This window comes from Danio aesculapii, chromosome 5, assembly GCF_903798145.1.
Source record: "Danio aesculapii chromosome 5, fDanAes4.1, whole genome shotgun sequence".
NCBI classification, from domain to species: domain Eukaryota; kingdom Metazoa; phylum Chordata; class Actinopteri; order Cypriniformes; family Danionidae; genus Danio; species Danio aesculapii.
Window position 1 is genome coordinate 50114182 of NC_079439.1, and position 19663 is coordinate 50133844.

Here is a 19663-nt window from a genome sequence, read left to right on the forward strand (position 1 = left end):
ACCACATATAATTTACCTAAGGCATTATTTGCAATATACAGAGTCTAAACATAAGAAATTAGCATTTTCGTTTTTGGGTGAACTATGCTGTTTATTATTTTGTGACTTACTGCCACCTAATGGCAGTTTTAGTCGTACATTGTTTTTCTTTGCTTTTTATCCATGAAATACTTAAACCAGCACACAAACACACAAAAAATATAGTTAATATATGACTTTGAGTAACTTTTTTTTGCTAATTAATAAATTTTTATCATTATTCTGAGATGTCTAATAATATAGTTTATGATTCAACATATGTGCAACAGTCTGGGCCATAAAAGTGAACATGCCACTTAAATTTTTCTAAATCTTCAATGCTTTCTGCACACATCTAAGTTTGGGCTCATTTGGGCTGCCGTTGTTTGTTCAAATTACTTAAATTACTTAAAATGAGTTGAAACAACAATTCTTTACATTTTTTTTTTTGGGTACAACTTAATCGGTTTATGTTCAATCTGCTTAATTGTAAATAGTTATGAATAGTCATGATGTTCAAATAGTTGGAGCAACATGAATGAATTGTGTGGAATCCTGAATTCTCTACAGTGAACATGATAGTAAAGGTCACATTTAAGATGTATTTCACCCCAGATTATAAAATACATTCTTTAAAAGGTTATTTAAAAATGATTTTGTTAAATTACTCAAGTTTACTATCTTAATCTGAATACTAAAAAGGTGAGTGTTTGGTTCTCTAAAGAAAAATGACATCCACAAATGTTTTTTTCCTGCATAAGTTTTAAACATCAGTTAAAAAAAATGCAGGCCATCTCTAATACTCACATACTTACAAGGCAACATAGTGAGCTTTTTGAAATAGATGATTACATTATATTGTACTTTTTTGTTTTCTTGGAAACATGCATATATTAGCTGCTAAAAGGCGTTAATAAATGAAAATTAATAATACAAAAGGTACTGTAAACATCCTCCTGTTCAACATCATCCTGTGCAAACAACCCTGCTCTTAAACGGACAAATAAGGGATTTTGTATTGACAATAAATTGATAAATAACAAAAATAATGAAAACTTGTGGGTAATTCAACAATAAAAATGCAGGATATGTACATTTTGGACAGGATCATTTTTAGAAACTACGTTCTTTTGTCTTGAGGAGGTGTGTGTGAACATCTGTTATGTGAAATATTCTAAAAAGCAACAATATGTTCTTATTTTAGGGAAATTCAGAGGTATGTAAACAGAACAATAGACCTTATGATACTTTTACAGAGTATAAAGGAGTCAAGAGAATCACTTGTTGCCATTTACATAATGAAAGTTACAGATAATATCTAAATGGAATAAATAAAAATAAGCTGTAATTTGAGTACTACCCATTTAAAATGTCTCTCATAATTACTTATATTTAGTATATACTTATATATATATATTTATATACACTGAATTATTAACCCAACCCCCCCACCTCCCGTTTATTTTTTTTCCCAATTTCTGTTTAACGGAGAGAAAAATTTTCAACACATTTCTAAACAATAGTTTTAATAACTAATTTCTAATAACAGATTTTTTTTCTTTGCCATGATGACAGTACATAATATTTGACTCAATGTTTTTCAAGACACTTCTATACAGCTTAAAGTGACATTTAAAGGCTTAAAAAGGTTAATTTGGTTAACTAGGCAGGTTAGAGTAATTAGGCAAGTTGTTGTATAATGATGGTTTGTTCTGTAGACTATAGAAAAAAAAATTGCTTAAAGGGGCTAATAATATTGTCCTTAAAATGGTGTTTAAAAAATTAAAAACTGCTTTTATTCTAGCTGAGATAAAACAAATAAGACTTTCTCCTGAAGAAAAAATATTATCAGACATACTGTGAAAATGTCCTTGCTCTGTTAAACATCATTTGGGAAATATTAAAAAAATAAATAAAAAAAAATTGACAGGGGGTTTAATAATAATTTTGACTTCAAATATTTCTGTTTGAAAATATATTGTAAAGTAGTATGTAAGGGGTTAAATAATTGTATTCCCTTCTCGGGCTATGCACACACTTTCTCATTTCTGCTCATTTTGTGTGAATGAACGGAAAGGAAGTGAATGTAAGATGAAAGCACTATAGCTGGTGGCTAGCTGGGATTGTGTTGAGCAGATACTGAACAGATGGGTTCTCTGTGTGGGAGCCCAGAACACTCCTGCACTGCTTGAGCTTTAAAGGATGACCAGTCATGCAGGCCAGTACAGATTTGGACTCAGTGTGGGTGATTTCCTCCTCATGGCACATTCAAATTTTTATAAAAAATGCCATATTTGAGAGATTAAAGAAAAAAGTCATCAATAACGTATAATAAGTCAATTCAGTAGATGTCAGTAGATGGCATCTAAAGGAAAGAAGACTAGAATAAAATGTACTTGTGAGGTCTGGAAGATTTTTGTGAGGTTTCAAAAAAAAAACAATAAGCATTTTAAAACATGTTTTATAGGAAACTACAATGCCATTGTTTGGCTAGCCTGCTAATATATATATATATATATATATATATATATATATATATATATATAAATATATATATATATATATATATATATATATATATATATATTTTTTTTTTTTTTTTTTTTTTTTTATCAAGTTGAGTAACTTGTAGCAGAATTGTAAACACAACACTAATTTATGCCCGATTTATTTTATTCATTCATTCATTTTCTTTTCGGCTTAGTCCCTTTATTAATCTGGGGTCACCACAGCGGAATGAACCGCCAACTTATCCAGCATATGTTTTATGCAGCGGGTGCCCTTCCAGCTGCAACCCATCACTGGGAAACATCCATATACACTCATTCACACACATACACTATGGACAATTTATAGCTTACCCAGTTCACCTGTACCACATGTCTTTGAATTTGTGGGGGAAACCGGAGCACCCGGAGAAAACTCCGCAAACACAGGGAGAACATGCAAGCTCCACACAGAAACACCAACTGACCCAGCCGAGGCTCGAATCAGCAACCTTTTTGCTGTAAGGGAAATGTGCTACCCACAGCGCCACCATGCGGCCCGATTTATTTTATTATTGTTTTAATGTATTTTTTAAATTAATAATAACGGTGATTCATAATAACAACACTTTATCAATATGCATGCCACTCCTTAGGGAAGGTGCCTGTGCATTGTAGTGTTGCTATGGTTACCAGCACATCAGTGTAACCTCTTTTTATGTTGGTTCAAAAATTCAGTTGAAATATATACAGTGCATCAGGAAAGTATTCATAGCGCTTCACTTTTTCCACATTTTTTTATGTTACAGCCTTATTCCAAAATGGATTAAATTCATTTATTTACTCAAAATTCTACACACAATACCCCATAATGATAATATGAAATAAGATTTTTTGAAATTGTTGCAAATTTATTAAAAATAAAAAAGCTGAAAAATTATGTGTACATAAGTATTCACAGCCTTTGCTCAATACTTTGTTGATGCACCTTTGGCAGAAATTACAGCCTCAAGTCTTTTTGAATATGATGCTACAAGCAGGCTTTGGGAATTTTTGCCCATTCCTCTTAGCAGTACTTCTCAAGCTCTATCAGGTTGGATGGAAAGTGACGGTGTACAGCCATTTTCAGATCTCTCCAGAGATGTTCAATAGGATTTAGGTCTGGGCTGTGGCTGGGCCACTCAAGGACATTCATCGAGTTGTTGTGAAGCCACTCCGTTGACATTTTGGTGGTGTGCTTTGGGTCATTGTCTTGCTGAAAGATGAACTGTCGCCCCAGTCTGAGGTCAAGAGCACTCTGAAGCAGGTTTTCATTCAGGATGTCTCTGTACATTGCTGCATTCATCTTTCCCTCTATCCTGACTAGTCCTCCAGTTTCTGCTGCTGAGAGTCCTTGAGATGCCTTTTGGCAAATTCCAGGTGAGGAGTAGCTTCCGTCTGGCCACTCCACAGAAGAACGGTGGAGCTCAGACAGAGTCTTAGCTCAGACTAAGGCCCTTCTCCCCCGATCACTCAGCTTAGATTGCCGGCCAGCTCTAGGAAGAGTCCTGATGGTTCCAAACATCTTCCACTTTTGGATGATGGAAGCCACTGTGCTCATTGGAACTTTCAGAGCAGCAGAAATGTTTCTGTAACCTTCCCCAGCCTTGTGTCTCGAGACAATCCTGTCTCGGAGGTCTAAAGACAATTCCTTTGTCTTCATGCTTGGTTTGTGCTTTGACATGCACTGTCAACCCTGGGACCTTATACAGACAGGTGTCTGCCTTTTTAAATCATGTCCAATCAACTGAATTTACCACAGGTGAACTTCAATTAGGTTGCTGAAGCATCTCAAGAATGATCAGTGGAAACAGAATGTACCTGAACTCAATTTAGAGCTTCACGGCAAAGGCTGTGAATACTTATGTACATGTGATTTTTCAGGCTTTTTTATTTTTAATAAATTTGCAACAATGTTAAAAAAGTCTTTTTTTCATATTGTTGAATATTATTGAGGAAATAAATTAATTTAATCCATTTTAGCACAAGACTGTTACATAAAAAAGTGGGAAAAGTAAAGCACTATGAATACTTTCTGGATGTTTATATCAATAAACAATAAAAGTGTAATGCCACTTTGAAAATTTACCCATACACTACAGCATGTTCTATTTTTTTAAAATAAATAAATAAATATATGCAGGGATAGCAGATAGGTCAGTAAATTTGTCTGTCTTGTCAGACATATTTACAAATTATTTGATTAAATCTTATGCACTGCAGTGCAAGCCCTAAACAATAATTGGAATTGTGTCTTAATGTTTATATCCTCCCAACTACTAGATATACCTATTGGTCAACATTGTTTTAATTATTTCAAATACAATGAAGTTTGTTTGATTGTTTAAAAAAACAGCTATAATATAGGCTTAAGCAAAGACTATAGAATTATTAAAAGGACTTTGCCTTCAGTCAGAATGATTATGTTGTTTCATAAATAAAGTCTGTAGTTGGCCTAGTCTACATAGCCTATGCTGAATAACTATACGAAACATTTCACCCACAGCATGACATTATATTTTATTTTTATTTTAAGTTCTTAAATCATTACAGTAGACACTTAACTTGTATCTTAGCCAAGTAATATGCTTAAGAAAGGTCAAAATCTTGTAAAATTTCTTATTATGAGAGACTTTCACCAAACTGGCTGTCGTGGCTTTTGTTTACCTTGTAGACAGAAAGAAAAATGTTCTTAATGGATCTGATATCTTGAAATGTAAATATCGTATAATGATATTTACAATATGAAAATATTCGTGTTATGTAATATATGTGACGTTCACTGAATCCAGGTAAAGCACTCACTCACTCACACGCACACAGCGCCCTACATATAGGCGACAGTAAGACCCAGTGGAAGCCGCGCGCGCCTCGTTCAGAGAGCGACATGACAACCGCGATCAACTGACGATACACACATTCACGGCCACTCAGCGTACATCACCAACATACATTACACGTAATGTCAAACTCTTCGATATTATGTCCATTTTTAGCCTCTTCATATTTTGTGCTCGCTCTTCCACGCCATTCCCTGACGATGTTGTTGTTTGTGCTCCGCTGATAGTGAAGTGAAGCGCTGGAGATGCTGAAAGTGACAATGCCCGCCTCTAGAGCCGCTCCTGAATACTGGATCGATGGATCCAAGAAGGAGACGCTGGCGGACTTCTACGAGCTGGAGTCTGAATTGGGACGGTAAGTGCAAGTGAAGCAGTCATGTCAGAAACGAGTTTTGGGGGCGGATGTGCTGTATGCATAATAGCTCTGTAAATAAGCCTACATCCAAATGCTTATTGAATTATTATTCACTGCTTAGACCCCTATTTTAATATACCACACATCAGAGTTGCAGATTTATCGCCATTGTGGAGTGTCTGGCTGACATGGAAACAGTGGTTTTGTAGTTACTATTAATAAACTTATAGCTGTTATGTTGATTTTGCTCGCTTGAGCCTTGTTTCTCTTTCCAATAAATTTGGTAACAGTTGAACTCGATATATGAGTTCAGGCAGCTCTTGGATTTCATGAAAATGTTTTTGTCGCAAATAATCAGGTCCACTATCTAATCTAATTCTTATTTCAAACCGTGTGGGATCTGCTTTTGAAATAGTGAGAAACCGGTGTGTATCACATCTATTGAAATTAATATTTAGTCTCTTATTGGTCAGATATAGGCTTCTTTAGAAAGGTTGGTATTGATAGACTTATAATATTAGCTAATATAGATACCGATGGACTATTCCTTAAATATTCTGAATTATTTGCTAATTTTTCTAACAGTCATTTTGGTAACAAATTTGAGTAAAATATACTCAACAATACAAGGAAAGTTCTATAAAAATGAGTCTTATGAAAAAAAGGTTTTTCGACATGTAACAATAGCAGAACCATTTGAGTGCTAAATAAATGTTTGTTCATAAGGTTCCATAAAAAATCGCTTTAAAGTGCTATAGCAAATATATACACAGTTGAAGTCAGAATTATTAGCACCCCTGTTTATTTTTTTCCCAAAGTTCTGTTTAATGGAAAAAAAATTTCAACACATTTCTAAACATAATAGTTTTAATAACTCATATCTAACTGATTTATTTTATCTTTGCCATGATGACAGTACATAAAATTTTACTAGATATTTGTCAGGTTACTAGTAAATTGTCCTTTACAGCTTAACGGACAATTTAATGGCTTAACTGGGTTAATTAGGTTAACTAGGCAGGTGAGGGTAATTAGGCAAATCATTGTATAACAGTGGTTTGTTCTGTAAACAATCGGAAAAAATATTGCATAAGGGGACTGGTAATTTTGACTTTAAAATGACTAATAAACAAATTAAGAACTGATAAATAAAACAAATAAGACTTTCTCCAGAAGAAAAAATATTATCAGACATACTATGAAAATTTCATTGCTCTGTTAAACATAATTTGACAAATATTTAAAAGAGAAAAAAAAATGTGTATATATATATATATATATGTATATATATATATATATATATATATATATATATATATATATATATATATATATATATATATATATATATTATATACATATGTTATTATTATTATTAGCAGTAGTTGTAGTGATAGTATCATTGTTATTGTTTATCTGGTCTATATATATGTACTCATATAATTATAGTGCACTTTCAGTGTGTGTGTGTGTGTGTGTGTGTCTCACACACACACACACACACACCGAAAGTGCACTATAATTATATGAGTACATAAAGAATTGAAACAAGAAACAACAGAAACAGGAAACAGATGCAGCGAAGAAAAAGTTCTTGTAAAATGTTTCACAATGCTACATGATACAGTCATATACATTGTTATGAGTGCATTTTGGTAAAATTGAGTGGCCCCTTCTCTCTTCAGATGATATAAGATGTCACAGCATCTGAAATGCACAAATGAGTTTGAAGTCACAGTGTGTCTCTTACATTTCTTTAGATTAAACAAGTTTATTCATGAAGGACAAAAGTATGGGCAAAATGTGATGCCTTTACTGTGTTAAAAAGGATGGGATGTCTGTTACTGATTGTGCATAATAGAAATAATTAGGAAAAAAATATATGGATATAAATAGATATAGATCATAAATTCAATATCTCTGTTACTTACCTTGCATAGTAAAAAGGAGTCCTCGACTGAACAGACCTGGTCACACATGCCCTTTTAAATGAAAAACGGTAAAATATATAGTTGGTAAGAGTCAGAATTATTAGCCCCCCTTTGGATTTTTTTTTTTCTTTTTAAAATATTTCCCAAATTATGTTTAACAGAGCAAGGAAATTTTCACAGTATGTCTGATCATATTTTTTCTTCTGGAGAAAGTTTTATTTGTTTTATTTCAGCTAGAATAAAAGCAGTTTAATTAAAATTTTTAATTTAAGTTTAATTTTTAAGGACAAAATTATCAGCCACTTTAAGCTATTTTTTTTTCTGAAAGTCTACAGAACAAACCATCATTATACAATGACTTGCCTAATTACCCTATCCTGCCTAGTTAACTTAATTTAAATGTCATTTGAAGCTGTATAGAAGTGTTTTGAAAAGCATCTAGTCAAATTAAACTTCCGTTAAACAAAAATTGGGGAAAAAAATAAACAGTGGGGCTGATAATTCTGACTTCAACTGTGTATGTTTTGTGTTATCTTACAGTTTATTTTGGACATGCTTTGTTTGTAGGTATTTGATGCCATTAAATGTCACTTTCAAGTACAGAAACTGTTAATAAATAAATTTGGCACAGGGTTTAGCTGGATCAGTCAATTCTAAAAAAAAGTTTAGTAAAAATTGACTCGACTGCTTTTGACATCACCAGTTTTGGACAATGGAACACCAGTTCATAGCAATAACATAAAAAAACTGTTATATCAGACAGTGGAATACAAAGTCCTGATGCTATTTTTGAATGAATCTATCATAAAAAAATGTTTTCAGGATTTGTTGGTTGTTGTTATGAATTCATATATGAGTTTGGCCTTTTTTTTTACAAGACTCATGGGATATAATCATTAGAAAATAACTCATTATTCTAAGGCGTGGTTAGTCTGTGTTTACATTACACCATATTTATTTGTATCCAGGCAATAAGTGTAATAGGAGAGGACATCATCAAACACAAAATGTTTCCAGGACACTGTCTGAACCGTTCGACAGTATCATTAAATCAGCAGAACTTCATAGTACACTTTGTTTTGCAAGTAATATAGGACAAGATATAGGATGCTTCAGCTTAACAAATGTACATTTTAGAACTGGCGACGCAGTGGCGCAGTAGTTGTAGTGCTGTCGCCTCACAGCAAGAAGGTTGCTGGTTCGAGCTTCAGCTGGGTCAGTTGGCGTTTCTGTGTGGAGTTTGCAGGTTCTCCCTGTGCTCGCGTAGGTTTCCTCCGTGTGCTCCGGTTTCTCCCACAGCCCAAAGACATGTGGTACAGCTAAATTGTTTGTAGTGTATGAGTGTGAATGAGTGTGTATGGATGTTTACCAGAGATGGGTTGCAGCTGGAAGGGCATCCGCTGCATAAAACATATGCTGGATCAGTTGGTGGTTCATTCCGCTGTGGCAACGACAGATTAATAAAAGGACTAAGCAGAAAAGGAAATGAATGAATACTAATTAAATCTCTACTCAAACAAACCACAAGCAAACCTTTTTATAACACACACACTTGCATATACACAACTGAAGCAATATTTTCAAGTTCTTGCTTTGCAGATGACATGGGTAATGAAAAGGCAATGGAAAGGGCTTGCATCTGTTCTGCTTTATGTTTTGGTTTATATTTTACCCTTATGTACTGTTGTGGATGTTTGTATCTTAATATGGCCATAACTTTCAGCTAGCAGAATGATTTTTGGTGAAAAATTGTATTTTGACACGTTCAACAACACACTCTGTTGAAATCTACTATCCTTTTGTTTTTTTTAGTATGAAAACATCCACTAAATGAAACTGCTGTAAAAAATGCATCACATAAAATTTTTTTCCTGATCAAAACTACTAAATTGCTTAGAAAATCACAGGATTTTAAATCTTTAATTGCCAAATTCATAAATTATGTCACTGATTTGGTGAAAAAACACACAAAATAACCATTACCTTTTATCAAAGTCTTGGGCATGTGAAACACCATTGCCTTTGATGTATTGTTTTATTGATTTTCAAAATTGATTTTCTGTTTTTGCCCCATTGACTTCCATTATAACCACATTTTTTTATTGCAATACCATGACACCATACTGTATAATCATGCATTTTTGATTGTTGGTGGTTTACCCCATTGGAAGAGGTAAAATTTGTCATTTTTACAGTTGATCGCCATTAACCCTTGAGCTTAGTTTCTGGCTTTTATATGGAAAATAATAGCAAATTAAAGTGTGTGAATGTGTGTCTGTGAGTGTGTGACACTGATCTTTATGCACTTACCTTGATGTGTGTGAGAAAATCAAAATATGCATCTCAGCTCTCAGAACTGTATGGAGTAAACAAAAATAAAGACTGTGTATTAATGCACCATCAAATTTGGTAATACTGGAACTCAATGGGGCAAAAAAAACCACCAAGTGTAAATTAGGGAGAAAAAATAAAAATCTAACAATGCATCAAAGCCAATGTTACTAATCGTTCACATGTCCAAGACTGTGATAAAAGGTTAAAAGAAATTCAGTCCTCAATTACTTTTTATATTTTGTGTATTTCTTTTTTTTTACCAAATCAGTGACATCATTTGTGAACTTGGCAATTATAAAATTAAAATCCTGTAATTTTTAAAAACATTTAGTAGTTTTGATCAAGACTGAGGTTGATTAACAGATTCATGCTAAGAAAATGTGAAAAAAAAAAACAATTCATCTGATGCATTTTACAGCGGTTTATTCAGTCTATATTTTCATCCCCAACAAAAGAAAAGGGTAGTAAAGTTAAACAGCACACAAGGGTTAAAAATAAATAATAATAAAGATTATGAAAAAAAATTATACTAAAATAAAAATCAGTGCATACAATAATTATATATCGTGTGTGTGTGTGTCTGTATGTACGTATATATATATATATATATATATATATATATATATATATATATATATATATATATATATAATTTTATTTATATATTTATTTTATGTATATAATTGTCATCTATATAATCTACATAATTGCAATAATAATCCATAATGTTATAATTCGAATAAAACAAGTTGAAGATAAAAACTATATCAGACTATAATATGTTAGCTATATAATGGTTATTATAATATAATAGGCAGTTGCTAAAAAACATTACTTATTTATATTTATATTGTTTAATATTAATTTATATTCACGTACAAAAAGGTACAGTTACAAGTACAATAACTTGCCTAATTACCCTAACCTGCCTAGTGAACCTAATTGACCTAGTTAAGCCTTTAAATGTCACTTTAAGCTGTATAGAAGTGTCTTGAAAAATACCTAGTCAAATATTAGTTACTGTCATCATGGCGAAGATAAAATAAATCAGTTATTAGAAAGGGATTTGCTAAACAGAAATTAGGGAAAAAAAATAAACAGGGGGGCTTATAATTAAGGGGGTTTAATAATACTGACTTCAACTGTACATGTTTAAAAATCATTATGAAATCATGGCATTTTTGTAAGATCTTACAAACAGGTTAATATAGCAAACATATAAAATAATGTCTATTATTCAGTATACAGATGGCATAATGAGTATTGCTTTTTCACAGGTATAAATAGCAAGTAAATGACAAGATGTCAGATTTCCAGCAAACAAAATACTCCCATGACATAGCAATGGTTTTTGTGTTGTTGTTTTTTTTGCATTAAAATAATTACATTATATATTATGCTGAGACTATTGTTTTTTTTATAGTTTCATTATAGGTATCTGACATACAACATTTTGTGTTTGTGCTGAACCCAAACTATCTTGGATAATAAAATTATGGTGTTTTAGCAGCTTTGGACTGGGCACATGTAACGCGTAGGAGGGGGAACACTCATCGATCTGTGACGGGTGGGCCAAGAATTGTTGCTGAACAACCATAAATTGTTTGCTTCCTTTAACATCGACTGCACCACAACACAACTAAATCAGCCAAACGAGAGTTACAGTCTGTACTTTCTAGACACTCGCAAAGACCTGGGCCATGTTCCATCATGAAATGGACACTTAGTTCCCCTCTAGGGAGTGTGCATATATAAATGCTTACAGGAAATTTTGTTAATTAAAACAATGTCCTACTTCTCAATAAAAAAAAAAATGTGTCCAACATGGTTTAGCTTATCTGATGTTTTTTTCTTATCAGGAAGTAAAATAGTATTAGCTGAAAATGAATATGCTTTAATAGATCTGTTTGGTGGCAGATGTTGAACAATAGCAATCAAGTTGTCTAATTTGAGGAACGGAAACCCAGTGCATGAACAAATTAGAGCACAACACCTGCATAGAGATCTGGTTTAGCCTGGGGAAGCAAGAATAATGAACTTTGCCATCCGCTGAGCTGAGAGTGATGTGTATCTGCTGGCACTTAAAGATAAATTCAGTTGATGTGATTAACTCGTGAAATAAAATAATCACATGCATCTGCGCTGACGGGGGTGTAATATATCTGTTCATGTGATTACCTACCGGACTGCGCTGAGGCACAACGTTATAAATAACCCAGATTTGAGCATTTCCTGAGAACAAACAATGTTTGGGATTGGTTGTGCAAAAAACACTGCTAAAGATGTTGGTGTGGTAGGTGCTCTCTTGAGCAGTTTGCTTTTACATTGCCCTTTTTGCAAGTGAACAAATGGATGTGTGGTGCATTTCAGTTATACTATTAAACTGGTTATTTTAGACAAATTCAAAACAGACAAACACCACAACGCCTTTATGAGTTAAACAAACTTGTATCAGAGTTTTACTGGTGTTTCAATAGAGAGCGGCTAAGCTGATGGTTGCTTAGCAATGGCAGATGCCATGGGTGCACAACTCAAATTACAGGATCATGACAACTCAAAAGGTTCGTCGGCATAATCATGTGTATAAAAAAATTAACACGAAGAGTCTCAAAAATCCTTTTGTAAGAGGGAACTACTTTCTTCCGCCATTCCTTCACATCTGCAGCTGACCTCAGAACAGCAGAAGCCAATGCTCATTCACTAATGTCACTTTAGAGCTAGTGTTTGAATGATTCTCTAGCGTAATGTCTAAAGTGATGACAAAACAAGTGAATTTCGCTCACATATTAAGATTATAAGGCTGAACGGCATGAAATGCCATCAGTCTACAGAGATTTCCCAGTATTTCTCTGTTGCAATCGAGAGATCACAATAATACTGTGGTATAAATACAGCACTACAACATACAAAAGAGAGAGATCGATTTAGAAAGTCATTTACCGGTTTAATAATGATTTGATCAGCTGTAGCTTGAAATTACGATGTTTTTCTCTTCGAGCTTATAATGCCGTCTCTGTCATCATCAACCGTCTTTGCTCAAACACAGATTAATGCCCGCCGACGTGCTGTCTCTCAGAATTTATATATATTTTAAAAATGGTAGTAAGTTAAATAAAAATTTTAAAAGAGTAAAAAGTCAAAAGAAACATAAAAATATTTTAAAAAATTGTTGAAATTTTGTGTATTTTTTTTTGCAATATTTTACATGAATTTAAATGTGTTATCTTTCTATGTCTAAACATGTTTGGTGACTAATATAATGCGCAGAACACAGAGAGTGCAGCATAATTTAAATTAACACATACAAAATACACTTAAACTGGGCAGTTAATATTTTAAACAGTTTTTAAAAAACATAACCAGCCAGAACACCTCTGAAATTTGATCCAGCACCTCATTTTCCCGATCCCCTTTCTCACACGCTCCGTGTGAGTGTTCTGCGACTCTCTCCCCAACCCTCTTCACTTCAACGTGACACAACCCCCATCCCCCCCCCCCCAACTTTTTACCTTTCGTCCATGAAAACTCAACCCTACACCAAACCCTGAACTATATGGTAATAATGAAAAAAACTGTGGCAGATGTTAATTTGCTCGCGGTGAAATTCTTTTTGTTATATTTTTATTGAGATATTTATTTTTATGCTTTAATAAAATAACATTCAAACCCATTGATAAGACAATCGTGATTAGCATATTTAATTTCCTTTGCTCCTTTCCACATGTGCTCTGCTATATCAGTTCAGTATGTTATCTATGTTACATAACTGCCCCCTGCTGTTGATGTCATTCTTGTGTTAGACCATTTTGTGTAATACCGCACAACACTGCAGCATAGCGTGTGGTTGCGATCATTCACTCGGGTATTCTCAGTAGCCTCATCTGTATACCTGTTTAATAAATCTGTTTTGTATTATATTTTTAGTATTATATTACCTTTATTCACTGAGAAATAAGCGTCACGGTGGCGCAGTGGGTAGCACGATCGCCTCAAATCAAGAAGGTCACTGGTTCGACATTTCTGTGTGGAGTTTGCATGTTTTCCCTGTGTTCGTGTGGGTTTCCTCCGGGTTCTCTGTTTTCCCCCACAGTCCAAAGACATGTGGTACAGGTAAATTGATTAACTAAATTGGCCGTAGTGTATAAGTGTGAAAGAGTGTAAGGGTGTTTCCCAGTGTTGGGTTGCTGCTGGAAGGGCATCCGCTGTGTAAAAACATATGCTGGATAAGTTGGCGTTTCATTCCGCTGTGGCGACCCCTGAATAATAAAGTGACTGAACCGAAAATAAAATAAATGAATGAATATTCACTGAGAAATGTAAAAAAATATTCATTTTCAAAATGAGGTCTACTCATCAAAATTCATTTCGAAGTGGACTGAGTCCACCTATTCAGCTGGGTCTTGGTCAGTTTGTTTACTTCACACAAGAGTGTGATTGCTGTATTCTTACCTGTCCAAGAGGTCGAATTTGAGTTCAGTTCAATCGAACTAAACAAGACAGGTGTGAATACAGCCTAAAGGACACATGGCAGGAACAGATGAGGGCAAGGGAGTCAAGCAAGAAACAAGACTGAACATTTTTTTGTACTAAAGATATAAAAACATGAACAAACCCCAACTGACAATGATTTACTAGGAATACCAGAGCATGATAATACCAAATAGTTATTTAGTTCTAACAGTTGCTGGGTTGTTCTTGATAATTGCTACTGTAGGTGGTTACTAGTGGCAACTCCAAGGCTTTATTACATTCTACTCCCTGGCTATAAGATCCAGGTCCCCCATGCGTGTAATTGATAGGATTTTTAATCCATTTTGTGGTCCACTGTGGAAACCCTTAAACTAACTGGTCTTAAACGATCAATTGGATAGCAGGAATTATTCTGAAATTGTGCCAGAATGTAATAATAGGGTTATGTTGAAACAACAAGTTTTTTAGTATTTCAAATAACTAATCTTTATTTCAGCTAAATGATTTTAGCATAATTCTTATATTGTATATTATAACAGCTTTATTGCAATTACAAAAAAATGGTTTAATAGCTTTTCTTGTAGTTAACAAATGTACACTGCAAAAATGCAGGCTTCCACACAATTAATTCACGTTGTCCCAACACACATTGATTAAGTTAACGTTATAGGTTTTTTTTTTTTACAAAGTAAGTGGATTGAACATAAATGAATGAAGTTGTCCTGAAATAATGTCAAGAATTGGGATATTTTCAGCTCATTTTAAATATGTAGTTTGAACAAAAAGCAACAAGATTTTTTGAGTGTAACACTGTATTGTTTTATCGAATGTACAATCTTATGCAAAAGTTTAGCCACCCCTGATAATTTTCATAATTGCAATCCATAGTGTGCTGGCATTTCCAATCAGCAATTTCATTTGGATATATTTTATACCCTAGGGAAAAAGCAACATTTTAGTTCTGACAAAACATTTAATTAATCAACAGATGCAATGCGAATTAAATTATAAAAAAACAGACAGGTGCAAAAATTTGGGCACCCAAACAGAATTATGACATCAATCCTTTGTAGAGCCACTTTTGCTGAAATAACAGCCTGAAGACTCTTTTTATAGTCAAGGATAAGCCTTGCTGAAGGCATTTTGGGCCATTCTTCCTTGGACAATTTTTTCAGTTCAGCCAGGTTTGATGGGTGCTAATCGTAAATGGCCCTTCAATCCACAGATTTTTGATGATGTTTAAATCCATTCTGGGAAGTCCATTCTAAATCATTGTATTGTGTCTGAGGCTGAATTACTTGGTAGATTTGGAACTGTACTTTGGGTCATTGCCCTGCTGAAACATCCAACCCTGAAGAAACTTGATTTCTTGAATCTTGAATCTTGACTGATTCCAGAACATTGTTCTCAGAGTCTGCTAAAATCCATTCAACCTTTAACAAGGTTTCCAGTACCTGTGCTTGCCACACATCTACACAGCATGATGGACCCTCCACCATATTTTACAGTAGGGAGCAGGTTCTTCTTCTGGAATGCTGTGTTCTTTTTCCGCCAGGCAAAGCACCTATGGTTGTGTCATCTGTCCACAGTATAATTTTCCAAAATGATTTAGGCTCTCAAACGAGTCTTCTTGTTGGCAGAATGCAGAAAAGGCTTCTTCTGCATCACCTCCATTGAGCTGTCCTTTGTGAAGAGTGCACTGGACTGTGAAACAATGTATAATGACATTATTAGCAGCAAGATGTTCCTGCAGCTCTTTGGAGGTGGACTTGTTGACCACTCTAACCATTCTTCACCTTTGCCTTTCAGATATTTTTCGTGGTCTACCACGTCTTTCCTGCACAAGAACTGTTTCTGTGGCCTTCCATTTTCTTACTATATTTAATAGCTTTTTGTATTCTCCTAATTCGCGTTGGTGAATTATCCTAGTTTTAAGGTCATTAGGAAGTTATTTTGAGGTTCCCATGTTGCTACTTTCTGGTTCACAAAATGAGAAGTACAACTAGCAATCAGCTATCTTAAATATCCTTTTTCATAATTGTTGCACCTGTGTTAGGATTGTTAAGGTTCACTGAGTCACTTAACTCAATTTTGTCTTATAATTAATCAGCATTAAGTGACTACAGGTTTGAAATGCACACAAAAGAGAGGGTGCCCAAACTTTTGCATAGCCTATTTTCAGTTTAAATTTAGTTTCACGGATCTCAATAGCCGCATTTCCACTGTTGGGCTAGTGCGAGTATAACCTCCCAATAACCTGGGAGCATGAGCAGTGAGGCTGAAATCATGTCGCGTTTCCACTGTCAGGTTAGTAGCTCGCAGCGGGTCACGTAAACCCCGCCTCCAGAACATCCCTCGAATCAAACGTCACACAGCCCACCCAGTTCAGCGGGAATCAGGCAGGCAGATAAAGCTCACTATCGCATCATCATGAAACGATTACAATGAAGACAACCGAAACAAACAAGTGACACCTTACTATACAGCTTTACATTATATGTCTATAAGCATAGGCCTTTATTTAAAAGAATAATTTATGGATGTTGCATATTATTTGGTTATCTTAAAGGGCACCTATGGTGAAAAATCTACTTTTAAAGCTGTTTTCACAGACATATATGTAGGTATAGTGTATAGACAGTCATATTGGGGTTATCTAAACACACTTAGTCCTTTTTTTTTCGCATTTAACAACATAAAAACGGTGGAGCAATTGGAGCGGTCTCTGTAGTAATGCATACAAGTGTTTCAGTACATAAGTGCAAGTAATAAAATATAGCCTATATTTCGTTGCACTTAGCAGCTATTCACTAATAAAGCTCTACATTTAAAATTTCATTGGGCCAAGGTATTTGGAGGGCTAAAAAAAGGCTTCCACTGGCCCTGAGGTTAATACTGCTACACTGCGTATTTCTGTCTGAAAAACATGACGTTATCTAGCTTTCACTAGTAAATGAACTGCATTTTACTGTCATCTTCTCTTATAAGGAAAGAGGATATAATTATGCAGCCACAGAAGGGTGTCCAAATTTTTGCATAAAACTGTATATATATATAAGTGCTGGGCCGTTATTGGCGTTAATGTGCTGTGTTAACGTGAGTCTCTTATTGCGCGATAAAAAAAATATCGCCGTTAATCTATTCTCAAAGTTGGGTTGGGAGCTGGGTCTATTCTACGCAAGCTATGATGACTTTCACCTTGATATTTTAGCGCGGATGTATACCTGACCGGTGAGCCGTCTGACTAAAAAGTGCCCCTCTGAATCAAATCGGCAGGATGCCTGACTTTAACTGCAGTTCGGCAGTTTCACTTTAACTCATTAATGTTTCATTCATGCTGTCAAGACAAACTGATGTATTAGACGCAAATAAGGAGCAAGGACTGGTGGGAGTGTTATAGAATGTAATAACGCTCGCAAAACGTTAAGAAAAAAAACTTGGCGAAAAAAATATGGCGAAAAGTCCTACATGACGGTAATAGTTTGATTGCAGTGTTTACTTAAGTAATGCCACTAATATATGCATACTCCACATGTCTTAATTCCATTTCTTTTCAGTTCAGTTATAACTTTAGTCGCATTAAGTTAATCAAAAATCACTGTTTACATGATAGACTCTTAATCAGAGTATTGTTTTAATCATATTAAAATCGTATTAAAGTATTGTTGCCCATGTAAACATACTCAATGTTTGACACACCATCAGGGCTCTGTGAACTTGGCATTGAGAAGCAGCATTTTCCGTATGTACGTACATCAAAAGCAAGTATGAAATTGCTGTTTGGAGCTTATGTAGGCCTACAGTTCAACATTCATGTTTTAACTGAATAAACAGTTAGTAAACACAAGTACATCTTGTTGAACATAATTTATTTTCATCATCAATTATCATAGTAGAACAGTTTCTCAAGCAGTTTGTGATGCATTTTGGAAATAGGAGATGAGCCCCTGGTCTAATGCGCCACCTGGCTCGAGAAACCTGTTCTCAAATATTTATTATTTGGGTAGCACACATAATCTGAATGTCTTTGGCAGAATTCAAATGAGCCATGTTAATCTTAATTAATCTAGATTAAAAAAATTTATCCATTCCCACCTATTATATATATATATTTATATATAATTTATATATATATATATATATATATATATATATATATATATAATATATATATATATTATATATATATATATATATATATATACTGTATACAGCTTTGTAATGGCATAAGTATGAATTTGTATTTCTCAATGGTTTATTTCTTTCATAATATTTATGCTTGAGAACAAGATCTAAGATGTATCTAAAAGAAAGAATGCCATGAATACATTAACATAATCAGCTCACAGTTGGCCAGTTGTTTTGGAGTGCGTGGACATAGATGCTGGTCTTTTGTAAATGGGGCCAGATGCAAACCGCTCAGGTCCTGAAGAAGGCAGAGCGAGCTGAATAATGAAGCCTACCACAATCCCCAGAGAGCTACTCTTCCTCCCTCTCACCCTCACTCTCTCTCTCTCAGTCTCTGCTGTGATTATATAATGCTCGGAAAGTAGAAAACAGAAACAGGAGCAGCTTGTGTAACATACACTTTCCACACTGAGTCAGCTGTGCATTAAGTGCACATAAGAATCCATTTGTAGGATGCGGTTACAGTGAGAGTGCCACATTCATCAAAAATAATATTCACTGTTATACTCTATAATCTCTTCAGTTAGACCACGATTGCATTCATCTATACGCCATATTTCATGATTGTAAACCTTTTGCATGGATTCGCGTGCAATTCAGCTGGAGGCCATGATGCAAATAAATTTAGTGGATAAAATTTAAACGAAATTAAGCAATATCTTATGAGCGCTTTGAATATAAAATCCTGGTTATAATGTATATTTAAAGCATGCCAGGAATCCTGTACTGAAAATGCAGAAACATCTTATAAAATGCTTTATCATGTTTTGAGCTGATAATATTTCATATGAATAATTTTAATGTTATGCTATTTTGTTTTAATAAAATATGTTTTTTTTTTATATTTTTAAAATAACATTTTATTAAAACAAAAAAAATGAACACAAAAAAGCATAAAATTAAAATTGATCCAGATAACCAAAAGATGCTATTTTCATATATATATATATATATATATATATATATATATATATATATATATATATATATATATATATATAT

General features: G+C 34.0%; 1 protein-coding gene across 1 annotated transcript in view; it reads left to right on the plus strand.

The window, feature by feature from the left end:
• The first annotated feature begins 5402 nt into the window (after nt 1-5402).
• Nucleotides 5403-19663, plus strand: part of camk4 (calcium/calmodulin-dependent protein kinase IV) — an 81517-nt gene continuing 67256 nt past the window's right edge. The window contains exons 1-2 of the mRNA XM_056458407.1: nt 5403-5502; nt 5611-5738. Of these exons, the coding sequence (XP_056314382.1) occupies nt 5629-5738 (110 nt within the window). The 5' untranslated portion in view covers nt 5403-5502; nt 5611-5628. The remainder of the gene's footprint in view (nt 5503-5610; nt 5739-19663) is intronic.